The 27,689-nt window shown below is 38.9% G+C and overlaps 1 protein-coding gene across 9 annotated transcripts in view; it reads right to left on the reverse strand.

Annotated features, from left to right (window-relative positions):
* The window catches only part of astn1 (astrotactin 1), a 439,026-nt gene that overhangs the window by 307,242 nt on the left and 104,095 nt on the right, over positions 1-27,689 (reverse strand). For 6 of the 9 annotated variants that reach the window (XM_084912727.1, XM_084912726.1, XM_084912725.1 and 3 more), the window contains exons 2-4: positions 24,666-24,847; positions 2,403-2,680; positions 1,965-2,107 (exon numbers count right to left, since the gene is read on the reverse strand). In XM_084912727.1, coding sequence (XP_084768853.1) covers positions 1,965-2,107; positions 2,403-2,680; positions 24,666-24,847 — 603 coding nt within the window. The remainder of the gene's footprint in view (positions 1-1,964; positions 2,108-2,402; positions 2,681-24,665; positions 24,848-27,689) is intronic. The other 3 variants (XM_084912729.1, XM_084912724.1, XM_084912723.1) reach the window with 1 other exon arrangement.

Raw genomic sequence — 27,689 nt, forward strand, 5'->3', positions numbered from 1 at the left:
GTTCCAGTTTAAAAAAAACAAAAAACACACACATCTGTGTCATGGATTCGGATTAAATTTAATTCAGGATCTCTGTGGATGATGTTTTCAGAGCCACTACTATGCCTTGTCTCACCATAATTTCTAAAATATGTGTGCATTGGCTTAGGCGAGAATTGCAAAATAGCAAAAAGAAATGAGCGAAAGCATGAATTATTAACAAAAATAAATAAATCCATCAGTATTTTAAAACGTCGCTTGCAGAGGCCTAGTATGTGGTATATTTTCTAATACATGTCATTGTATTCAATAATTAATAAGCCCAACTATTTTTTTCAGTATATTTGTCCATCTCAGTGTAATTCAAACTAATAAATAATGACAAATGTCTCAATACCAATAAACTATAGATAATTTAACACGTATTTCTCTATTATTAATGTCTTTTTTAAAAATATGGAAACAATAAAATGTTGCAATTGTGCAAAAGAAAAATCTTTATGAAAATTTTGATATTTTCAAGAAATAAAGTTTTATTTCAAAACATTTAAATGAGACATTTGGTAGAACAACAATAGCCACACTACCAGGTACAGTAAACTGTAAGACAAGATTATTTTGAAGAAGTACAAAGTGCACAAGTGACAACAGACACGAAATGCCCCTGACATCTTGTTTTTCATTTGTTTATGTATGTGTACCTACTACATTATACATAGAGCAGAGAAAAGGTCAGAGGAGCCAAAACACATTTACTGAAATTCATTATTTTAAGTCTAAATTCAAATGTTATTTTCTGAGTGACCTCTCTGATGTTCACACTATTTACTATTCCATGCATGAGCTGCTGTCTCCATTTTTTATTTCTCTAGTTCATTGCGTTACACATCTTAAATGCATTATGCACAGGATTACTCTGCTCCATAAGCGCTGGGGTGCAGCGGTTTGGATTTTACAAGAGCACAGCTATAAGAGATCTCCTGATGAATCCGAGTGGTGACTCTCTCGTTAGTTGAAATTCAGAGGCTGTACCTTCATCACAACTGCTCCACTTCATGAAGTAATTCTCATGGGAGTGGTGCTCAACTCCAAAGTCCACCAATTATGAAAAATGCTTTCTCTAAAACATAAAATCCAGATTTCTTGGCAGGTACGTGGCTCCATAATTATGTCAGTGGTGACAAAAATACTGTTTAAAGTTTTTGTATTTATATGTGATCTGCATCCTACATGGGTCACACAGCTGATGTTATTCTACTAACTGTAGAAACAAGTGAACAAGATGCCTTATTTTTGTGGATTTTACGCAGGCAAAACATTTCCACCATGCATGTTTGTGAAAATGTTTTTTTATCTTCTATCATTCCCTCCAAATTCATTTAGATAATTACTTCTTACCTATGAGAGAAAATAAAACTTATGTGTTTTAATTAAAAATCCAATTAATTTTTCATTTATTTCACTCTGCAATTACTGCAACTGAGTTGGTGTAATACGCAAACATAACCCCCTTTGACACATTGTCTTGTAACTTAGAAAACCGTATGGCTGAGGAGGAAAAACAAATGCATTAATAAGATGGGTAGATGAACATCTGCAATAAAATGTAACTGCTTTATGACTATAAAAGATAACATTTCATAGTTACATGGAGTCTCAACCTCTATCATTACTTAGAAAAATGCACAGTGTAAGATGAAAACAAACAAAGAAACATCTCCGGCTAGGAGCTACGCTTGTCTCTCGTTTGGTAGGACATGAAATTATCTGTGTTTATCTGCTGAAAATGAGTAACAGCATAAGATGAAATAAAACAATAAATACTCTTTAATGCTAAATACCAATAGCAGCCAATAAGCCGATGACCCTAAAGTCAAGGTAAATGATCTGTACTTCTAATTATCATGAGAAATATTGTTCAGTGCACTTGTTCTTTAGGTCGCGTGTCTTTTCTGACCTGGCTGTTTGTGCATCTTTCAGCTTACCAGGTGCGAGGTCCATATTATTCTTGTCATTACAGCCCTGGAGCGAGTCCAGGGTACGGGTGACTTGGCTGGCAAATTCCTCCCCACCATTCATGCACTCCCGCTGCAGATGGTGACGCAGGTCGGTAATGTCATACTCATACCTGGGGATGTAGTTCAAATCAATTAGCGAAATCATTATCAGACTTGTCTAAATTAGAATAAATGTCACAAGTTGCTAATGTGTGACGCAATGTACTGATAAAGGCATCAAAACACATTACAGGCTAATACAATAAAACCAAGTGTGTTGTGTACAGGCTGATTTGTGGAAGCAGCTGTCTATATTCAGGCAATATTAGGCTCTGCTTGTGTAGCATGGAATAAACAAGATACTATTATTCAACTCAGCAATGTGTACGCATGCTATGTGCTTATATTTAGGGCTTGAGCTCTAACCATCCCACATCCAAACCCTGCTTGTACCCATCCAAAATCGGTGTCTCCCGGATACTGAGGGTACCGCTGGAGTTTGGACCCTGACCCCGGGAGTTCCTCAAGCTCTCGCGTGCCTGGCCTCCCATCAGCACTGATGGGATGTAGTGGATCTCATTAGCTGCCTCAGCACTCGCGCTCTTCTGGGGCTGAGGGATGCGGCGGCGTTTACACCAGCGCCTGCGAGTGTAGAGGATCAGGACCAGGCAAAGGATGGACAGCAGAAGGGCAATCATCCCGCCCTGAGGGGAGGAGGGTGGCATTTGGAGGAGAGACAGAAAAAAAAAGGGAGAGAGGAGACAGAAGCGGAGAGAGAGAAAGCAGTGTGAGTCAAAGGCGAGAACAGAGTCAGAAAATCTTGCCAATAGAATACGGATCAAAGTCAAAGTCGCGATGCCAACAGCAACATTTGAAAAAGGTTGCAGCGACAGTTTACTGTCTTGAATAACGCCTACAGTGTTTTTACATGACACCAGCTCTCTGAAACATTCCTCTACTTTGTTTCAAGGTGAAATGGTAGCATAATACGCCTTTTAACTTCATTTGTTTAAACTAATCTTAACTCATGGCAACATTATAAGTGCTGAGATTTTTTCTTAAATTTAAAAAATGCACCTCAACACATTGTGTGGAGATAGGCACAACAGTTTGGCTCTGTGTAAGAATCCAACCCTCTAATTAAAATGTTCCATCTCATTAGGTCAATACAAAAGTCAGAAAATCATACGCTGTGATTGTATGGAGTACATGCCAAACAGTCTTGCCCAGGAGCAGCACCTTCAGCCCTCATATTGATGAAAAACATTACATTTTCCAATACAGGTTGCATTTGTTTGTACTGTATAAATTGCATACGCTGCAAAATGTACACTGCTTGTGCATGCTTATGTTTTCATATGATTAAGGTCTTTGACAATGAACTGAATTTTTTTAATAAAAATATAATACTTGTCTATGAAAGTATAGTAATCTTAGAAAACACACGCATGTAGCAAGTGGAAAGAGAATGAAAAAACAGTAACTACCAACGCTGTTATTTACATGCAAAGCTGTAAATACCACTAAAGGGAAAACAATACTGAATACAGAATCACTCTTCAGTTTAACATCCACTGACACTGTTATAAAGCCTAAGCTGATCTGATGGGAAGCATATGCAAAGAAAAAAAAAGAAATAACTATGAAGGCTGTTATGAAGTTTACACACATTTATGGGAATGAAGCTCATGGTAAATTTAGGCTTTAATGATTTGCATGACTTCTATATTCTTTTTCCATGCTGACTAATTTCAGTGACTTTAAATACCAAGAATTAGGTGCACAGGTTTGAATTTTTGTCTATTAACCAGTTTTGTCTATTAACGGTCTATTACCCTTCAATTAGAGATCACATTTGACTAAAACTGTGTTTTTTTGCCAGCAAAAAAAAAGGACTGGTTTGTTCTGACCAATACTCAGAACATTGGGAACGTTGATGCAGATCTAAGACGGAGAATTCTATAATATATACAAATCAGTTAGGAAGTCAGTAAGTAGGGATGGGTATCGAAAACCGGTTCTTGTTGAGAACCGGTTCCCACTGTTTCAATTCCTTGGAATCGTTTGCCATTTTTGCAAACGATTCCCTTATCGATTCCAGTCGCCCCGAATGACGTCACCACATTGCGGAGCGTCATTAGCAGCACAAACGCTCAAAAGTTTGGTCATACTTTACGAGAACGGATGACAACAGGGCAACTTGGAATACTTGCAAAGTAGATATTTCATTTAAGGGAGGAAACACTACGAATATGCAAAAGCATTTGCTCACAAAACACGCGATGACCTTAAATGAATGTCGTGTTTTTAATTCCGCTCCGGACTCGTGAATCTCAGCCCAGCAGCAGCGGTAACGTTTGCACGTCCTCTCCCGTTAATGCGGCAGGTAAATAATCAACTAACAGTGCATATTATGTTAGCGTGATCTGCCTTATTACAAAACCTGCCATTACTGTGCATTTAGGTGATCATGATGAGAGAGACAGAGTCTGGCTCAGATGCTGGCAGTTCTCGCTGCAGTCTACCGGTAGCGTCTCCTTTCAGGCCAGGATAGACGAATGTCACCGAGCAGTGACTTAGTTTGTGGTAAAAGGCTTGAACCCATTTGCCACAGCAGATGCCCCGATTTTCAGTAAGTGAATGTGTTTAATTGTAGGCAGGGACATTACTGGATATTCTTGTGTAATTGCTACAGAATAATTTATGTTATACTTTGTTATTGCTACAGAAGAATATTTATTTTATTATTTTACATTTACAATTTTTTTCCTGGGGACCCTGTGACACCCATTGAAGAGCCGTAGGCTGTGGATCTCTTAAGATCTCACTGTTGGGTTTGTAAGGCCATGTTACTCCTAAATGTCTGTCTTGTTCAAAGAGAAGATATAAAACAAAGTTCAAAGCTAATCGACTTTAGTGTTCTCATTTTTTAAAAAGAATCGATAAGAGAATCGATAAAGAATCGAATCGGAATCGTGAAAATCTTATCAATACCCATCCCTATCAGTAAGTACAGTGTACGTGTGATGTTTTAGGATCAATGCTTTTAAAAACAATGTAATGCTGGTGACCACCTGTAGTATGAACTTGAAAATCGCTTCACTGTGAAGTGATCATATTCACAAGATTATCAGAAAACCTGACCTCTGACGTTGAGTTTGAGGTCACCACGATTTAAACTTTTCCTACTTTTTAGCAGATGCTACTATGGCATCAATTTGACAGTGCAAAGGTACCTCCTTCTCAAGTTATGGCATTCACAAACTTGGGTGTCCATGCTGCCCGCCCGCTCTGCAGTGATATCAGTCTTTTAAATGAGGGTTAAAATCTGTTGTAGAATTGTTTGCATTAGCTCATAGCTCTATAACTGGCAGAGCTAGTCCTGGTAGTCAGGCAATCGTCTCGCTGCCAGTTGTTGATTCTCACCATCCACTACTTTGCTCTTTGATAGATACATAAACCTGAAAACTACTTTTGCACAGCCATTCTCATGTACTGCTGTCTCTGTTTACATCAGGACTACTAAGGGAAAATAAGATCTACTATTAAGCATTTACTGCAAATAAAAATGGATTAAGGAATGTAACCAACACAATTTTGAGAAACCTGGTTATTCATTCATTTTATATTTTGGAGTTTTGAAGGTCCTCTACCATCTGCCAGTGGGTTGTGGAGTACCCTCAGCACACCTGCTTTTCAAAACATGGTAGAGGTGCAGAGCTGCAGATAGTGACCAAAGTGTCATCATGTTTGTTTTAGTACCTGTCATATGCATTTGATGCTTCACACCAGTGAACTTGCATCATCACTCAGCTAGTCTGAGAAGAGAACAGGTAAGCTCAGCTGACATTCCCCTGTTAGGTGACTGATGTTGGCTGCGTAGTTTTGAATGGCCTCTCTTTCAGGCTTTCCCACATTTTCCATGATCCATTCACCATCCACGGAGTGACATTTGAGACTTTCATTTCATTTCCACGGGTTTTGGATGTGTATCCATTCCCATCTCACATTTTATCTGCGGCTTCATAACGTACTTGTTGAAATTTGTATCATTTTAATCTCTAGCAGTGAAACTCAAGCTACAACACAAGAATTCGTTAGTTGCTTCCAGTGTTACTCTCTGCAGACACTGAAGACGCAGTGTGATTAGCTCGGGCCCATTTCACATCACAACGCAGAGATGTGACAAAAGTCAAAAACAAATGTGCCCCGCTCGCGGCCTGTGGAAACGCAGAAGACAGAAGTCAATTGTGACATTCAACTCAGGAGGTACTGATCTCAGATGACTGGGTCAGGTCACATAACTGTTTTTATTTTCCTCTTTTTCCCTCTGATTTTAACGACTTATGAGGGAGATGATGGTGTAAAAGCATGCAGTGGCATCCACACCCGCAGAGAAGGCACAAGATGGACAGATGAAGGGCGATGAGCCTGCCCTGAGGACAGGTTAGCAGAGTGGATCGAGACAGAATCAGACAGAAACCGGAGAGAGAGAGCCAATGAAAGGGTTTACAGTCAAAGGGAGAGCAGAAAAAGCGAGAGCAGAGTCAGAGAATCCTGCCAAGAAGCAGGATATGGATCAAAGTCAAGGCAAGTCAAAAGCACACAGCCTGTGAAAACACAGTGAGAGAGGGATTCTAAGTCTGAATACCAGCCCACAGCTCCTCTATAGATAAAGGCAATGATTGTTCATGGGCAGTTTTATGTTTTTGAGTGTGACTGTTTTGAATATTTAAAGTAATCGAAAAGATGATTTAATGAAAGACCGAGAATGATGAGATAACATTCAGGCAAGACTGTAACACATAACACTGCATGCACTGTGCATGCAATTTATCACCTCCCTGTGACTAATCTGATACCAGCAGCTGAGCTCCATCAAAAAATCAAAATCAGATAAATTGTGCAATTTGGAAAAGGTCAAAAAGAGTTATGAAAATGTCAGCTTGACAGTGCACATAGAGACAGACTATCTAACACACACGATTTTTTTTTCTTTTAAGAATTAAACCCACCAGTCTGAAAAATTTACAGCAAACTGGATAATTCCTCCCTCCGGCTAGGTGTTCACGTGTTCGCTGTTTACTTAACTTGATACATAAAGATCCAAAATTATATTCTTTCTCCTGTTCATTCAAAATAATAAGTAAAGTACACCAGTACCTAACTGATCCTCCCTGTAAGCGATACTCATTCACCACACTGTTACAACAAGGGTTAAGTGAAACTGATTCAAAAACAGTGACCGGAAAAAAAAATCAATTAGAAATAAACTGCGTTAGCTCAGTCAAACAAGTACAGTTATGCAAAGATAAGCAAAAATGATTAACTGAAAAATGGATTTCAATGAGTCATTTACATAAAATATCCCTTTTCAAACATATTAGGGAGTCTGTGGCTGAATAAAAATGGGATTTTGGTTGCTATTATTAATTTAAATCAGCAAATGTTGCGGCCTATTTGCATAAGTTGTTTGTTTAATCTGCACAGTCAAGGACATTAACAAATAGCACCATGATATGGGTACTTGTGCAGTAAATCTGCATGTGCAGTGTGTAGAAAGGAGACGAGGGTCATTTTGTTTGCGATGATTACATTTTTAGCTCTTTGAAAGTCACCCTTGCGAACCTCTTTTCACAGAAATGAAGCAGTGACTATACTCTAAATGCAACTGAGCCAACGGAGGATCTGACATTTCTCTCTACCAGAACAGTCATGGACGCTGACAGCAGCAACACACTTAAAGTTGCACTAAACAATATTTTTACACTAACAAACGGTCAGATCACTTAATGAACTGGAAAAATGAGTCTCTGTGAACCATTTGCTGCCTGCTAAGAGAACAACGTTAACAACTTGCGGCTGAAACTATTAAAGAACTTAGTAGGTAAACAGCCAGTCTCACACATTTGGTGGAGAGCAAAACAAGAGCACGACCTACAGTTTATATAAAACATGACAAATTAGCACCCAAGTAAATCTCAATTTGCTTGTAGCCTTCATTACAAGGAAATGGCTTTAACAGGGTTTTTATCTCAGTTTCTTTTTAGTCTTTTAATGATTGTGGAAAAAAAACTTTTTTGCATTTATTTTTACTATGATGCTTTTGTGACATCTCCTGTGCAGTGGTGATTTTGCCTCTCCCTTAAAGCCTTAAAGCCTCACTCCCTCTTTAGTGTGACTTGAGGGTGGTTGAGTGAAAGAGAGCCTTCAGTCAGCAGCATCTATGTGAAGAAAGTAAAACTATCGAGGTTTTGTTGTTGAACCCGAGGATGCAGATCATATAGATTCTCTCAGGTGGTGCCTTTCTATAGTATGCCTCCCATTGCTTTAAGCATTGGTTATCTCTTGCTTGCCCGGGGTAGTTGCCATGCAGATTCCCAAGGCATGTGAGTCTACTGCCACCTGGGGCTCTCTTCACCCCTGCCTGCACCCTCAGATATCCCACAGTGATGGCAGACAGTCTGTTGCCCTTGCAAGACAGGCTTTACAGTCAAAATAACTCCCTAGTCAGGACCCCGTGAACCAGTGCCCTCCACCACTTTTTTCCCTTTATGTGTTTTTCATTTTCATTTCAAGTTAAAGAAAGCGTCCTCCAAAAGACATAATCCCATTCACTCATACATATTTGTGTTAACTGATCAAGACTATGTGCTGACTATAACATCAGAATGACTTTTTTTGTTTGTGCTCTACATCTACCTTTTTTCAGACATGCAACTAAAATGTCTAGATCCCTCTTTCTGTATGTACTGCATTTCTCAACGTGAATGATTCAAAGCATGCCGAAGCGTAAGTAAAAGTATATGCATAAAAATATGTCTGCAATGAGCCTGTTTTACACAGTCAGGAGGAAGCTGGAGGGAATGGGACAATGATCTATCAGAGGTGTGAGAGAACGCCAGAGTCTTTGGGTTTGAGTTAATCATGCAGGAGAGTCGTTTGGTTTCTGCAAATCACAAAAATGAAAAGGAGTTCCAGCAGCGGGCTGAAAAAACAAACAAACAAACAAACAAACAAAAAACACTATTATTTCTTTTAAACCTGCATGACTACCCTTGAACTTTCATATCTACTTTAGTTTGTTCAACATATTTTTATACTTATGTGTTTTCAACTGATTTTTTGTTATTAGAGTTACTCATTATTTTCTCAAACACTGCACAACAAATTGAAAAGCTGAGGAATTTTTCCATTTGATAAATAAACATATAGATTTATAAGTACTGAAGCACAAATGTATTTTTAAGCACCACATTGTTTCATTCATCCCTGAGTAAACTTCAATAAGATGTCAAATGTCAAGTACTGATAATGGTCCTCAATCAAATCTACCTCAGTGACAAATGTAATTCAAGCCCATCAACCAGCATTAGAGCCCATACATGGAGGGGGCTAATACAGGCAATGCAGGGAAAAAACTGTTTAATGCCAGGCATTACTTGGAATCCAAGTGGAGACTAAGTGAACTGTGTTCTCTTATAGAGCCAATAAAACCAAACCGCACATCAAAGCATGCCAGCGCTCCAGCCCCATAATCCACTTACTAACGGATGAGGATGATGTTATAATGGCACCAGTGCTCCTTATGACTTACACCCCTGTCATGTAACTCCTGAATGGAGGAAAGAAGACATGGCCTTTCTCAGGCTGACGGAGCAGGCATAGTATTAGAGCTGAGCTATCAATCTGTCACTTAGTCTCTGAATGCGAGGCATTAAGAATCAGGAAGGCGGAAAGATCGGGACTATCTGACAGCTACAAGATAGCAAAAGGAAGCTTCTTGCATGGAATATAATAAACTTTATCTCCACTAAAGGGCCGCTGATTGAATTTGATATCATATTACAATATTAATGGCTGAAACTGATAGTTTTCTAACAATGAATCCTTTCAATGCATTTGTTATTACGCTAGCTGCTAACCTGCAGTTAATGTTGTCAAAATATAACATTCGATACGTACAATGAAATGAAATGGAATGAAGAATGAAATGAAAGTTAGATTGAGAGGATTTTTAGCAATAGGCTTTATGATCCAGTGCAGATTTTGACATTGAACAAATGTGAAAGTCGCAACCCCATTTCACACGTGTCACACAAGGGCCTCTCCACTGGAAATGAATATTAATGACATAACTGGCTTCTATCATTTGATTCAATTTGGTGTATTTCATAAAAGCTAATATAGCATGAAGCCATGATAGTTTGACTCTGTGTGCTAATGGGGTATTAAAGTGAATTATGTTACAGTTGTAAGTTGTAGTTGTAATGGTAAAAGTTTTAAATGCTTGAAAGATGTTTTATGCTCGAGCTTTTTATTTTTTTCCATTTCCATTCCACTGCTTTGAAATCCACAGTGGATTTTGTATGAGATCACATAATTCATTTTATAATGGTGGAAAAATGAATCCATAGTGTCAAAATGTTATCTTTTGATGTGTTATCTTCAGCCAGTTTATCAGAAACAAACTGGTATATTTTTATATATGTTGAGATGTAGTTTGAAACACTAATTCCTGTTAACGTGACACACAGGGATTGTCAGGCTGTCACAGTGAGTCCAGCACTCTGCTTCTCATAATATAATAATTCATAATTCATGCTTCCCACATCATTAGACTCCAGTCAGCCTATTGTTACTACAAAGTCTCTACAAGCCTGAATTACTGACTATTAGTAATGCTTATGCTCTGTATTTTAGTGGTGTCAAAAGTTCCTGTTTTTTGTATGTTTGTCACACTTAAATGTTTCAGATTATCAAACAAATTTAAATATTAGACAAGTTTATTATTAAGGGGGAAAAAATCCAAACCTACATGGGCCTATGTGAAAAAGCGATTCACCCATTAACCTAATAACTGGTTGGGCCACCCTTAGCAGCAACAATTACAATCAAGTGTTTATGATAACAAAGCAATGAGTCCTTTACAGCAGCGGTCCCCAACCCCCGGGCCTCGGACCATGAGTCGTTTGGTACCGGTCCGTGAGTCGTTTGGTACCGGGCCGTGAGAGTTGAGGCTCAGGTGTGAAATGTATGGTTTTCAGGGTTTTTATCGGTTTTCAGCGTTATTTTGTTATCGTTTTTATCGTTAACTCAGTTTTCCTGGGTCTTTTCACGTGTGTTATGAATAAATCTTCTGTTTTTCGGTACCGGTGCTAGTTTTATTTTGTTGTATTTATCCGCGACACCTTAAAGGCCGGTCCGTGAAAATATTGTCAGGCATAAACCGGTCCGTCGCGCCACAAAGGTTGGTGACTGCTGCTTTACAGCACTGTGGAGGAATTTTATTTATTTGTGTTATCTTTGTTTGATGATCTGAAAGATTTAAGTGTGACAAACATAAAAAGTAGGAAATCAGGGACCACCATAGACAGAGAAATTCAAGCACAAGTACAGCACAGCAAACCCTCTTCATTGAATGTGAGAGGTGACTGACTATCAGTTACCTAGTTCTATATTTATGTGTAATTCATTGATATTACAGTGTGAGATCCATCAGATTCACCCTAGCAGTTGATTGATGGACAATGTACGCTAACCTTGCAGTAATTAAGCAACATATTTCTGTGCTGGGAAGAAAAAAAAGATTTTGTCCACTATGACTTTTTCATGTTACTGATGCAAATACATCAAATTCCTGGTTTGTTAGTTGTCTCTAAATGATTACGCAAAATATTTAAATTCTAATATTTCTGTTTGAACCTCACTAAATAAACCAATCTGTGGCATCACAAATGTAGAATGTGTAAAAGTTTTGAGTCTTTATACTTTACTTCCAAGGATCCAGATCTTCTCATTATAGTGATCTCGGGCAACATCTCTCCAGGGTATCTGAGCATCTTTCACAGTTTCTTCTTTTGTCACTGGCTGCTTCTTCATGCATTTTCAATCCAGTCCTTGTTTTTTTAATCTTTTTCAGAACAATGCTTTCTTGTTAAGCCAATATACACTGACCTATAAATTACTATGAATTATACAAAGCGGTGGCAGGCCAAAAGAACTATGTATAACACATGAACATTATCTGAAAATCACATCATTAAGAAACAGGAAAAACCTGAGAAAACCCGAGAAATTCATCTGACCCTTCAGGTGACCCGTCTACAATTCTCCGAAGCCTCATCTGAAATGGTGTTAATGGCTGTCAAGAAGCCATTCTTAAGGAACTGAAAAAGTCTGAAAAACACCAAGTTATACACTGAAAATCAGTGTTAATGGGTCCTATTTAGTGACTAATCCAAATTTGTTAATCAAGTCATCAACGTGTACGGAGCAGGTCAATACAGAGGTACAACCGTGAGTATCAACAAGCAGTCTGCAAAATACAGTGGCGGACCTGTGATGGTTTAGGGCTGCATTTCAGCCAGTGGTGTTGGGTATCTTGTAAAATGGAAGAAATTGAGAATGCAAAAAAGTAAAGGAAGATTTTTATGCATCATCCAACTTTTGGGTTGCATGGTGCATAAAAAAGTTTTGGTCAGAGTCCTCAGCTTTCAGGCCCCTCTTCTGTCAAACAGACCCTCTTTACTTTTCAAGGCTAAAAAGTCTCCTTTCTGATAAAGCTTATAGTCAGACCCTGAACTATTCATTAATGATTCTCTAATTATGCTGCTGATGGTGCTTCCCCAAGTTTTTCTTCATTGAACTCTTTTTATTCTCGGTGTGTTTATAAACCACTACTATATTTAATCATTGGTTAAACTCTGGCTCTCACTCCTCCGCCCCCAACCGGTCACTGTTGATAGTTCTGCTTGAGGTTTCTCCTTTTTAAAAGGGAGTTTTTCCTCCCCACTGAACTGAATTTAAATGAACTGAATTGAATTTAATGCAATACCTTTTATAAAGTGTTTGATTGGATCAGTATGATCCCAGTCTAGAGTGATCGCAAATACACTGTAGCAAAAAGAAAATACCTGGACAGAAAAACACTCAATGAAACAATCACTATTGAGGCAGTGTTGGATCATCGCAACAAAGAACAGACCGAAAGGCAGACAACGTCCAAAGAAGAGCTTTGGAAACTTTTCCTAAATATGACTTAAAGAAATTCAGGCTTGAATTTGGTCATATCAAATACTGACTTTACAAACTCTAGTTTTTGCCTAATTTACTGCATTTTCATCTGTGTTTGCAAGAAACAGTCATTTATTCATGTAGTTTACAAGGGCAGCCACTCACTGTCTTGCTAGATAAGGGAACATGAAGTAGTGACAGTATTTACATGCACTGACTCAGTTATTGGCTATTCTGCCATTAAGGTCTTATTAGGGTTAAACTCGTGACATGGCCCTATGACACAATGTAATTGAGCATCCTTTCTGTGGAGAATTAGCCAACTGAAGAATACACCCATTAACAGCGCTTGGCAGAAAAATACTGGGAGTAAAAAGCTTGTCCTGAACAGCTTTGTCCTTCTCTCACAAGAAGAGACAAAAAAACAACAGGAAATGGAAAGCAGAGGCCAACGGGGCCAATTATTTCACAGTACAGGAAATAAGGACCAATAACAATATTTAATAAAAACAAAAATAGCTTAATGTCAAACCAAGTGTTGCAAGACTTAAAACAGGCTTTCAGTCCTCTGTGCCATCATGTTAGAAATATTATACATTTAGTGAATTCATATTTATTAGTAAAAAACAGAAAAATAAAGAACAATAGGACAAAAATAAATATAATTAAAACAATGAAACCTTGTATAAACCTTCTGTGTGAAATTGCATGAAATACCTCCTAATGCTGATCTTTTACTGTCCTGCTACCAACCAGTGCGCTGCTGCTGACGCGTGGTGCAATAAACATGGAACACTGAAGTAAACAAATCAGCTCCATCGAGCAGCCTGTTGCCAAATATACCTAATCTAACTTTTCGAGTCAGGATCAGATCGATATCAGTTTCATCTTCCCATAATCCAACCATCCCACCGTACAACCAAGAGGACACAAAGGATATGTTGCTAACCACATTTCAAAAGACACTCCCAGGTCCAGTATTCATGCCCTGATAGCTTAGAGCTTTTAAAAAGGACACTTTAATTAGGGATTGGTCTAAATATAGGAAATATGATTTTCTGTATTCAGTTATAACTGATATATCAGCAAAACTACACACTGAGCCAAAATAATATGAACAATATTCATATATTTTTTAAAATCAACTGAAAAAAACTAAGCATTTATTTTATATCTAGTTTTCCCTTTTATCTTCAATGTACCAGATTTTTACTTTTATTCATATGCTAAAAATTCATATTAAGCAGGTTTCTGATCACCTGTGTGTATATCGTTTCCAAAATGTCATCTGCACAAATCCAAAACTCATTTTTACACTTGCTCATGTGTGACTAATTCATTTGGTGGCACTGAATGACAGCTACCAGTTCACTGTGTTTCTACAAATACTCAGAAAATTAGAAGTGTGCTGCAGAATGCAGGGAAAATAATAGTGCAGGTGTTCTGCATAAAACCTTGTGATATTCAGTTAATATTACTGTGGGATGCACCTGTCATGTCCCAACAAACAGAAAGTCATCCAGTGACAGTAGATAAGCACACTTACGGTATCAACTGCTTATTGTTATTATTATTATTTTTATTTCAGTGCTTAAAAAAAACACATTACTTATATTTTATTTGAGAACTTCCCTATACAGCCCTTGGACATTGCTAATTATGCCATCTAAAGAGTATCAGCAAAATCAAATATGGTCAAGGTCAATGCTTTTAATCCCTAAATTGAATCTGTACATTTACAACTATACCACTGATAAATGTGTAGCAAGGTCTGGCACGAACTCTGTTTGGATTACTTTCGGGGTCAGTGCATGTCTCATTTAACCTGATTAACATTTATGGATTAAATCACAGCAGCAGTAAAAACATTTCCTTGTTCCTGTTGGCTCGTGTGGCCATGAAGCAAATATTACGGCAAATATACAGCAGCAGCTTGAAAAAGGGAAAAAAAATGAAAAGTCATTTTGCATTTTGTGTTTTTATTTTTTTCCTGTCTTTTCTGTCGGTCTGTATAGGAAATTAAATTGAGGCCAAAAGTCCACGGTTCATTTTCTGTTCCTGTAATGTCCTCTACACTTGCAAAGGGACAATAAACCGGTGAAGCAGCATGTAATGTTTCAGCTCGTATGCAAGTCTGATTTATTAAAAGCATGCTGTCTGCTTTATAAGGTACTGGCCCTGGATGAAATCCCAACAGACAGAGGAAATTATTTGATGCTGAAGCCATATCTAGTCTGACTGATTTCTCTTATGTGCGTGCTGAGACACAGCTTGATGGCACATGAGCGAAAAGAAGGAATACATATTAGAAAAATTCAATCAAACATAAACAGAGTTTGTGGTTTTCATGCACATAAAAGCTCAAAAAGTTGAACCAACAGCTAACAGCTCAGAGGTCATTAATGTTTACATTCACAGTTAAATCTTTATGTTTACTCATAATAATTGGTCACTTGGGGATTTTCTACCACCTTACAAGAGCATGTTATCAGCAAGCATATTTACACATGAATGAGCAGCATCAACATGCATTTTAATTTTTGAGCCAAAGGAAACACATTTTACATAGAGGTGAAGGAAACCACAGGATAATTGCTACAAAGTAGACCTCTTTATTACTGCAGACCTATCCATACAGTTATTGGTCATGTGTTCTGCCCCTTTAAAGCTGTACCAGACTGCTGAGAAAGCAGTCAATCCGCCACATTTTTCTGCACGTGCAGCTAGCTTCGCAGTAATGTCACACTACATTTTTGTCCATTTTACATTCTTGATTGGAAAAGCTTTTAACTGAAACAGTATACGAACAAAATTCGCAGAAGTATCTATCTGAAAAGTAACGTCTTCTGGTGTCCATGCACGTCTCTCAAGCTGCTGTATTTATTCATTTTTATCCATCCATCCATTCGCTTCCACTGATCCTTTTCAGGGGGCGCTGAAGCCACGGCCAGTACTAGAGCAGGGCAATATGGCCAAAAATATTTATGACGATATATATTTGAAAATTTGCGATAACGATGTAACTGGCGATATAATTGACGCGAGACAAAATACTTTACAACTCCACAACTTTATAAGTGCAAAATAAAAAAAAAACATCAATGGATTTTCACTTAAACAAGCAGCTGTTTTTTATGTGCATTAAAGCTACATAAAAATTTAACAGTGCAAATTCCTTGCTGACAGTTTAACCAAAAGGCATTTCCAGTGGAAACTGGCCAACATATCCTCAGCATAACCATGTATAATATCCACAAAACTTAAAAAGAGGTTATACACACACAATACGGTAATATTATGTTGAAGCACAGTACGTATCACTCCGCGAGGCTCCGCCTACGATAGCCGTAATGCTCCGACAATCTATCAAGCGGTGCGGCTTCGTAGCTTAGCAAAGTCGTACTAAAACATTTTGTACAGATTTTTGAGCGCCGTGTACATAAAATCGGTTCAAGGTCAGTAAACACAACCAGAATTCATACATAAGAATTATAAGGGGCACTGTCGATTTTTTCAGAAAATCAAAGGATTTTAAGAGCAACTTATTTTCCAAACAACACGGTAATAACGACGGCCCGCTAGCATGCTCTACAAAAAATTGTGCTTTGATGTGTATCTGACGGACGAAAGCTAAACCAGTTCCACACCACTGAAGTTGCAGCATTTTTACAAACCACTTCTGGTTCGTCTGTTTTATTCAACGATCCGCTTTCGCCCTTCTCATTCTCCGTCGCCGCCATGCTTTTTCCGCCATGTGCGTATGAAAACAAAGGCACTGCGCATGGGCGTTTTACCCATATTCTATGGCAATATTTCATTTTCTTATCATTGCCCAACATTATACCGGTGTGTAATTTTGGACATCTATGGCCATGAGATGAGATTACATGAGAAGGAGAATTCTAAATTTGTGCTATCACTGCTGTCCTTGTTCCTCTCCAACACATGCCCAGTAGGCCAAATTGTAGCAGTTGCTTTTACTTCTGTGACACTGAAAAACATACAGAAGAATTTTGATGACTATCAAACATTTTACTATCTTCCAAAACTAATGTTGTCTTAACTGTGCAGCCAATTATGGGTGTTAGAAATGATCATCAAGTAATTATTTCATGAAAAAGCCATTTTATTCTTTTGATTGGTGGATGCTCATCAGTGATCCCACAGTTATTTATCAGGGCAGCTATTAAACTGTTAAAAAACCCCACAAAAACAGCAAAAATCGCTGCTCTTCACCACGTTAATGCTTCTGTCAGCGGCTAACAAAATGTAACATGATAAATAATGACTGATTTTTCTTTAACAAACTCATAAATGATCCACTTACTCACACAGGCATATTATTAACTACTGTGCTTCAGCTTTAAAAGGCAAAACGTCAGCTTTTTTCTTTTAATTAGAACAATGATTTCCATTTGGCTGTTTTGCCTTTGTTGTAAAACCAACCCATGGCGCTCGTTGTCTGCATCAGAGATTCAGCAGCACTACAAATAGGCCAAGCATTTGGGCTGTGTGCCTTCCTGACAGCCCACAGGGAACCTATGGATTGGTTTGTCTCGCTCCGCAGGCTTTTCAAAAACACGCCATGCTGTGATGCACATAGAGCAGCTCTGGAGGCTGGGATCCAGCCGGGGATCCTGCTTTACAAGTGGTCAGGGCCACATTGATTTAAGGTTTATACGATCAATGCTATCAACATGGGTTTTAGGAGGGTCACCACATGAATGTCAATATCCCCAAGAGCTGAGCTGTGTCACAATGGCCATCCCCTCCCATAAACTGTTGGTGTGTGTGCACGCATGTCTTCCCTTAACATTGAAGCTTGTACATTTTCAAAAACACTAACCACTTACTGTAAAGTGGAATGAACAGTGGTACAACAAAGGGCTGCCACCGTGATTTCTCTACAGTCATGAGAAAACACTTTATGATTTTGCAATAACATAAACAGAGATTTACCAATTACCATGTTAGCATGTCAAGAGATTCAGGTGGAACCCTGCCAATTTAGTGTGCTACAATTACACTCAAATAAATAAAACATGAGATTTTCACTAGTTTTGGGAGTTTTGGACTTGGTTTAAATAAATCTGTCTGTTTCCCAGAAAAACAAACACATCATTGAGGGACATTTTAACATCGTGTAAGGATTTTATCTTTTATCACGATTACTTTTTCCTTGGCAAAGTTAAACAGCATGAGGTAGGATGATTATATAAACACTTACAAACGATACTCTCTCATGTGGGGATTTGATGTTGTTGGTTTATTACTGGCAGTGTAAAGCTAGTGTCAGCAGTGGTGGTGTGGTAGGGAATGTTTCCCTAGTGTAGAAAGTTCCTCACTCGAGGTGAATGCAGCCTTGACCCTGACCTCTCCTCTAGCTCCCCAACCACAGTTTGATTAGCCCCTTGTCACTTTGGTTGCAGATGACAGCAGTGGTCACTGATCCTGAGGTCTGCACTACAAAGCAGGATTTGGGCCTATCTGGGTAACTATAGCGATAACCCTGGGTTTCCTGTTCTTCGAAGGTGCCTTACTTCTTACCAGGGAACTTCGCTGTGGTAACTTAAGTTCCAGACTAGAGACCGACAGGTAATAACTGCCCACTAACCAATCAGTTTTCCAGAACATAGCATCAGCATTCTTGGAAGATCTCTTAGGACACTGCACAGACAGATGGAGGATCTAAAGGTTTTCAATAGTTTCTAATGTCTGAAGAGCATTACTATTAAATATAGATTCTTAGATGCAGCTTTATTTATTTATTTATTGTCTTATTTGGACTCCAAAATCCACACACAGCTTAGACTAAACCTCAATTTGAATCCTTTTTTCAAATACTTACTCTGAGACTGTTAAACACTACTGAGGTTACAGTTGAAAGAATTAAAACGATCTTTTAAACACTGCCAGTTTTCTTTTCCGGCTTCATACAGGCTGAACTTTATTAATATAGTAGATCTTATCCACTCCTACTGCCCTTAAAGTGCACACAAATTCATACCGTGCTTTTAATACGAAACTAGTGTCGAACGCTTTTCCTCTCAAACACGCTGTTGCTGTATTTGCAGAAGCTGTGTTGCTTTTACTCTGTATTATGTTTAATATCTTCATCATTTTCTAACATTACAGTTTTGTCTTCCTTTGTAAATCAGTTGCTTCTACTGCCAGTACACTTCTCCATAATGGTGATTGGTCAGATGCTGCCAACATCACCCCTTTCATGAGAATGCCAGGAGAAGCCTCATGTGGCTGCTTATTCTCACTGCCAATGTTAGTGTAAGTGAGTCTAGATAATGAAAAGATACCCTGGGTATGTTGGACATGCTTCGTAGTACAGTCCCTGTTGGGGCCACTGTGTTGCACCCCTCTCGACCCTGTGTTTTGCTGCCCAGTGCTCGATGGTGATCTTGCTTAGGCCTTTTATTGCGATTCAGGTTAAGACTTTTGTATTTCTATGCATTTACCACAAATTTTCTCTATTGTATTTTCTCTAACTGAGTTGCTTGTGTGTGCGGTATGCTATTTTCCTTTGTGTTCTTTCAGAAGCGTTCTAGTTGTAGCCCTTTGTTTTCATTTAGACATTTTTCTCTCCTTAGTGAGGCAGAACATCATCTTGCTGGGAGGCATATTTGGTGAGGTCCCCTCCCCACAGATATACATGTGATTAATTTCATTGTGTTTGCAGTGAGGCACCACTGGGTACTCCTCAGTGTAGCATGCCCCCCAAGTGGGCTAGCTTTTACCTATTATACTATAGTAAACCTTCTTTTTCATTTGATCATATTTCTGATTGTTTTTAAGCCGTTTTCTCCATCCTAGCAGCTTCAACACTGTTCGTAATTGACTTCTGTTTTGTTGAATAAATTATTAGAATTAATCTGCCTCTCTGGTATGGGTCTGTGTGCCTTTATTATCCACTGATAATTAAGTTTTGTTAAAGCAATATTTCCTGTGGTGGAGTTCCTCAAGTGGCATTGTTGTTCTCTCTCCTATTTCCACATTATTACCCTCACCACAGTAGGACCTGCAGTCTTATTTCCTTGAGGGTTAATGTCCATCGCACGATGTGTTCAGGCTTGTATCAAGTGCTTATTTCAGTTTATTCTGATGGAGCTCCCACATGACAGTTCATTTTTCCTAGTTAAAGTACATCTGGTGTGCTTTCCACCTTGCTCTTTTTAGAACATCATTTTTAGTCGCAGCTAAAAATGTCTGCTAGCTGACGCATTGCAGCCATCCCACCCATAGTGGAGAACCTGTCTGCCCATAGACAGATTAAAGATCCTCATCAGCTGGGTTTAGATTTGCTCTAATTGCTGACTCATCAAAGCATTTTCAGCGCCCTGCGCCGTACAGATGTGGGCACCTTCACCCCAGAGGTGAACATTCCCATCAGAAAAGAAATGTAGAGTAAAGATGGCCACTTGGAACACCTTTGTACTGACTGGCTGTAACCCTTCACTCTCAAAGGGACAACTCACAAAATCCTCAAATCCTTTTTCCATTTTTTGGTGTGCAGGGTTTTTCTTTGAGTTTTTTGCAGGTTTTTTCCTCCTCCAATAGAACCTGACGTTCATGTTTGTTCATCTGCTTTTTTTCCAAGCGGGGCTGGATTTTTACTGGAAAAATAACAACCTCCTCCTCAGCTGTGGATTATGTATTATTAAAGACATCTCTCATAGTGTAGTTCTGCAATAGAAAATTTCAAGCACTGAAACCCATTTTCTTAAAGGTCTTGGAATAATATGTAATATATAACAGCTGAATTTTTTATTTTTTTTTAATAGTCTCTCTTTGTGGGAAATTGTGATATTAATCTTCTCAGTTTCATATCTTAGCTGCATGACAAAACACAAATCTAAGCATGAAATAAACCCCCCCCCCCCACACACACACACACACACACACAAGCTTGACATCAGAAACAATCATCATTACATTTTTTCTTTTTGAAAACAGATCTACCAATGCAATTTAGCAAAATCGTTTAAGAATAAAAGTACTTTTCAGAGAAATAGTTGGCCATCCTAATACTGATAATAATGTAAGCATGAAAAATGTCCACTGGAGAGCCTATTTCAGTCAGACCCAAACAAAGGTTTAGCCTGAGTCGCTGCTGCCATTAACATAGAGCTCTGACACTCTGAATCTAATAAAAACCTCCTAATAACTTCAAAGAAAACTTGTTCCTTGAGGCCTTCGACACAGGTGAGGTAAACAAAATCTGTCCACACCTGCTGACCATCCAGCAGAACTAACCTCGTCAGTAACCTTCCCAACGATTTGCTTCTATCTGTGAAAGAAAACAAATTAATTCCACTTTATCTCATTACTAATTAACTTTTTGTCTTGATTTCTCCATTTTATTCCAGGCAGCACTATGATGCTTGCTCAAATTAAAAAGTTGTGTTATGGCCTCTGAGGAAAAACAATAGAGCCAAGAGAGATTCACGGGGGGAAAAACATCAAATCTAACCTCCAAGCTTGAAAATATTAGGCATTTATACAATGTAATTGACTCAGTTTGTTCTGGATGCCTCTGTGCTGTATGTGATGATTGGATTGATCCACTGAGGCCCTGTGGCAAAATAGCAGCTTATTAGAATTTGGAAATTAAAAAGGGAGAAATGTGTATAGCAATGATACACTGGAGCTTAAGAGTCTTGACACAAACATGCCACACTAAACACACCTTTTTTTAAATATATAGGGTATTTATTTGTCTTCATCTGAGTATCACAGTTTACTTTGAAGCTGTCTGTGCCTGTAGGGTTCAAGCTGAAGTTGAGGACATGTGTTTGAACTGCCAGTGTCTCACCTGGTGTTGATACAGACATGCACAAGGTTAGTCATCTATTATGGATGACCAGCACACAGCCAGTGGAGGACACTGTGGTCACCTTGTTGGATGCGAATGCATGGGGAGAAGCTTTGAACCCTCCATGAGGAAAACCTCCAACTTTAGAACACAGCGACTGAAAAATAAACCGGCTAAACTACTGAAAATTCATTCGTGTTGTTCCATATAGTCAAAAATAATCCATAATATTATAGCTCACTTGGAGTCAGGGGAAAAAAATGTTCCTGTGGCTTCAGATCCCAACTTTGCTGCAGTCCATTGAACCCGATTGCCTTTTAGGATCAGACCCATAATAAGCCTGGCTTATCTTCAAGCTTTAAAATGATGGAGTCCCCCCCAACAACCACCCCATCCTCCTTCTTAGGTATAAACAGTCTCGCGGTGTAGTGTAGTGGCCAAGCAATGAACTGTGGCTAATTGGACATTCCTGGCTGAGCTGACCTGGCTAAATTGTGCAGGCCTGGGACTAATTTCAACTAATTTCATGAGTCTGGTAAAAAGATAGCACTGTAAGACAAATATGAATTTTACAACCACAGGATACACTTTCTGCGGGCCTTTGGAAAGAATGCAGATTTGAGACGCTTCCAAAGTCGATCTTGTATATACTTATTATGACATCATCAGGCTAAACTGTTGATTTTCTTTTACAACCTCGTTTGTCCACATGGAGATCAGACTTAAGACTGTCTGAGGTCTGCAGTCATTAGACTGCAAAATTATGAATTTCAAAAACCTCGCCTTGTCCTCAAGTTATCGCAATCACAAGATTTTCAGAAACCCTGACCTTTAGGTCGAGGTCACTGTGATTCGAACTCGAGATTTCTAGTAGATACACCCACGGTATCAAATTGAAACTCCTACGTCACTTCATTCTCGAGTTTTACAAGCCCGGGTGTCCACGCCCGCCCAGCAGGAGGACGACAATACCCCGACACTCTTTTACGGCTGAGGGGTAAAAAGCGAACAAATGACATGATATCCTTTATACGGGTATTTGGAGTGTTCAATGTCACTAGATCCCAGAAACTGGTTTGGTAAGTCAAGCATTAAATGTGACACCAAGGTTGAGCTAAACTGTGAATCATTCTTCTTTTCATTGCTGCAGCCTCATTGCATCACCACAGAGTAGAATCGTTTCTAAACATTTGGCTGTGATCTAATGAAAGTGTCTTTTTTGCTGCTTTTATTTAGACATCATCTGCTCTGCGTACTGAGTGCTTCCAACCTGAGGTCTCCTGTGATATACAACAGGAGCAGGTCCAGTTACAGGTGTGCGGTTGAGCTAAAAAGCCTGTAAAGCAGCCTTCACAGGATCTTTTCTGTATCCATAAGGAGCTGAACGAATGACACAGCTTTGGATTTATAGGTCGAGGCCTCCAGCCGGGTGGCAAGCTGCAGCGGGGCCCGGGCAGCACAGTGGCAACACCACTTCCATCTGTTTCCATGGTCTGCTCATATCTGCATGCTAATCCTTCTCTACCCACACCTTCATGAAAAACACCCCGGTGGCAGTGCTGCCGCTGCAGCTCGTTCAGGATGAGGAATGAGCGGAGCACGGAGCATAGAGACATGGACCTGAGGTTGATGGGATGTGAAATGCAGATAGAGCAGGGAGTAAAAATCTGAGATTAGTGGAAAATCAAAGGGGCAAGAAGCAGAACTGGCACCCTGGCTATCTAATTTCCACATAAAAATGCTGTCATCACTGAAGCCTGCGCACCTTGTAGATGGACTTGATGTTTGCTAATACATGTAAAACATGCAGAGGAAAGTCAAAGTCAGTTATCCGTCATTATATTAAGGTCTGAAGGTCAATGACATTCAGCGGGAGTTGAAGCACAGCTCCGTGCCTCCGTTCAGCAGATATAGCTGCTGGCAAAAGTCTTCTCAAGCTGACTAATCATTTGTGTATGCAGCTATAATATGCTTTCAATGTCTGAAAATACATATCATCCATCAAAGCACGATTGTAATGTCTTTGGGCTAGAAAAGGGCACTGGGAGTAGGTGTGGCATATCTAAGATCTAATAAATATACATTTCCTCAGGCAAGAAGAGGAAGCTGTGAGATCTAAGGATTCATTTCCTTCTCTGCCGACAGAGCAGATAAGGTTTGATACAGTGTAAGCATGCATCTAAATCTATATTTTGCAAGTGAAATGTAGAATTATACATTTCACTTATACATACAGTAAATACCCTTTTTTCTTTATCATTAAAAGTCCACTTTGACCCCATCCATGCCTTTACAGTCATAAAACACATCCTTACCCTATAGCAGGCTGGATGCGCCATGCGCTTAATATATGTTTGATCTAAATAAATCTGGCAGGCATGTGACTGTGGTGGAGACTGAGATATCACATATATTGGGTCAAAAAAACCCTCAACATACTACAGAGTGAACTGCAAGACAGAGGGAGGCTTGGGGGGGATTTGTTGCATGTAAAACAGTCATCGTACCGTGACAGAAATCTACAAGATTTGCCTGCTTTTTCAGAAAAGAAATATGCGGGTTGTGCTGTTTCATTTGGAAGCAAAAACAAAAAAATGTGCCATCTTATCAGAAAAAGACAGATCTCGGAGTAGTTTTGTTTCAGAGAAGAAGAAAAAACAGTGACGTCGTTTCATCAATTTGATCTCATGTCAGTTTTAATTAAAGAAAGAAAAAAAATCTTCCACCAACATTTTTCATTTTGCTAAATTTTGCCCAATTAAAAAGTTCTTATATGTGTCAAAAGAAAATGAACAGCAATATAACATAGCACTTTCCAGTTTTAGCTCTTTTTAGCACTGAGGATTTACCATCACAGAGATGTGCAGGATGCGGAGCTCCTCCTTCGTAGAGACATTGGCTGGATCCTCAGTCGGTTCTGGGAGGCTCAGGCTGCCGTCTTGGTGATGGATGTGGAAGAGCAGAGTGCCATTCTCCAGCCACTGCTGCCTCCAGCGCACTAGAGGGATGTCCTCCGAGTTCCCAGAGATCTCTTTAAAAACATAAAAGACAAACACAAGGGCACTCAGTTAGAAGCTTTCTGCTATTGCACATAAAATATTACCAACATCTTGGAAGAGATCCATTTAAATTTGGACAGTTTACCAGCAAATGGCATCTTCTGATACTGGAAGGTTCAATCGTGCAGATATCAAATATGATAGAAAGTTAGTGAGTGAGCAGTCAAAGGCACGTGCAGTTTTAACTACACAATAAAAAAAAAAACACACTACAAGTGTTCACTCAACTAACAAAATAAGACAGAAGGGACACATATTCAATTTAATTTAATTTATTTATAGCAGTCCTCCTCTGTCAACAGTCATGTCATGGTGCCTTATTTTGTAAGATAAAGATTCTACAATAATACAGAGAAAACCTCAACAACCAGACAACCCACTACAATCAAGCAGTTGGTGATAGCTGGAAGAAAAAACCCGATATCACAGCAAAGTGTGTAATAGACAGGCCGGACCATCGTGTCCATTTAACACTTTGCTTCTCCAAAACGTGAAATGTACACACATGCAGTAAGATGCAGTAACAGCAGAGGAAGATGTTTTATTTCAGGCCAAAATGAAAATAATCACGGGAAAGTGTTTAAACAGACATTTTAACACATGTACATGTAGATACATATTAGCCACCTAGCTTAATAGTTTCTGGCGATTAAGGACTCTGGAATGCACTTTATACGTTTTTTACACAGTACCGACTTCATGCCTTTAAATATGTTATCTCACCCTGCCGGTAATGCAATTTCTGCATGCATGTACATTTCACACTTTGGAGAGGCAAAGCGTAAAACGGACACGGTGGACCAGCGTGTCTGTTACAGGTTTTGCCGTGATACTAAGTTGGAAGAAACCACCAGAAGATCCAGGCTCAGGGAGGGGCAGCCCCTTGTAAGACAATAACAATTATACAATTAAACGTCATTACCCAGAAACAGAAACATCTGACTTATTTTTTAACCTGTATTGACAAAACAGTGAAGGTTTGTTTTATGTCAGTTAGGTGACAACAGAGAAAACATGTGACAAGAGAGTGATTGAAATCATCAACCTCTATATTCCACATGATTAAAGTAACATATTTACACACATTCATAGTCCCCAGGGGACGAATCCTCCCATGTCACTCGTGTTTTTCACATTCCACAACAGATCATTGCATACTGGGTGCTAGATGAAGAGTCAAGGTTAATCCCTTTACACTTCATCTAGCACCACCATCAGGTTGGACTTTCAGAGCATTTAGCTCAAAATGCCACTTTTACTAAGTATAACCCCACAGAGATGCTATCATCTCTGTCACCTCTTGTTTGCATGGGTAACAAATTTTATTGGCATTGTTGACCAAGACGCCTGCAATCTGATGAGCAATTTCATATTTGCAGCGCTCGGCACCCGTAACCTGAGAGATTCAAGGACAGTCGTGACAGTTGTGACATTTTCTATTACAGTAATTCATTCATTCAGTCTGCATTGTCCGGAAATGATTTATGCAAATACGTTGAAATGGATTGCACTGTTTTAGCGTTTTTCTGATCCCTGCTTATACCACTCCCACAGCTGACAGCTGTTATATCCATGGAAGAACAAAAAAAAAGAAAAAAAAATAAACCCACGAGAAAGAAATGAGTAAACAGTGATTTTATGGAAGCAGTGGAGCATGAGAAACATTGTGCTTTGTGTCATACCTCAGCTCCCAAGACAATAAATTCCCCTCCTAGCTATTTGAAATATTAGTGATGTACGCCAAAACACACAGAGTGCAGAAATGGAAAACATTATGAATGCATGGCAGAGCGTTATGGGTGATTTTCTGTTATGTAAGTGTGAAGAGTAGCAAATGCATCAGGTTCATAAGTTAGCAGAAGTCCTGGAAGACATAAATCGAAACAGAGATCACTTAAATTTCTCTGTATCTATGAAGCGCCTTGAGGCGACTTTTGTTGTGATTTGGCGCTATATAAATAAAATTTAATTGAATTGAATTAAATTGCAGCTTAAGTGGAATATAGTGTATGTTCCAGATGTGATTTTATGACTGACTTTCAGCAGCACTAAGGAAAGCAAGGATTTGGTGATCAGATCACGGTCTAGAATCAAACTGGTTAGGTATGTTGTAGCTGAACACTATATTATATTGCATCAGGTTGGACTTTCAGAGCATTTAGCTTAAAATGCCACTTTTACTAAGTATAACCCCACAGAGATGCTATCATCTCTGTCACCTCTTGTTTGCATGGGTAACAAATTTTATTGGCATTGACCTGCAAATCAACAGATCATTGCATAAGTGACTTGGACTGTGAGACCTAGATTCCGCCTCTAGATGAACACTTTCATTCATTTATTCATGCATTCATTCAGTGAGTGACTTATAAGCCTATAGAGCATGGAAGACTCTTTGTCTTTATATCTCATACAGCTTCATGTTTCTGTTGCAAAAGCATCTTTAACTACTACCAGTTATTTTGACTCTTCATATTCAAGAGTCTCATAAGTAAAGTAAGTAAAAACTCAACTGAAATCTTTTAACATGCATTTGTTACTTTGAGGCTGGGCTTCTGTAATTCCTTATTATGACTGTCCTAAATGCTCCCTGAAAAGCCTTAAGTTGATCCCAAACAAAGCAGTAAGAGTCCTAACAGAGAAAAGAAAAAGGGATCACATTTCAGCTTACTGGCTAGTCTTCATTAGCTCCATGAAATCAGTTTACAATCCACATTTACAACTGAATGACCTGACAACCATACATTAAAATCCCCGTATTCCCCATAATATCATACTGTATTCTAACAGAACACTCAACTCTCAGCAGATCTG

Source organism: Perissodus microlepis, chromosome 18, assembly GCF_051167445.1.
Source record: "Perissodus microlepis isolate ML-2025 ecotype Zambia chromosome 18, ASM5116744v1, whole genome shotgun sequence".
In the NCBI taxonomy this organism is placed as follows: domain Eukaryota; kingdom Metazoa; phylum Chordata; class Actinopteri; order Cichliformes; family Cichlidae; genus Perissodus; species Perissodus microlepis.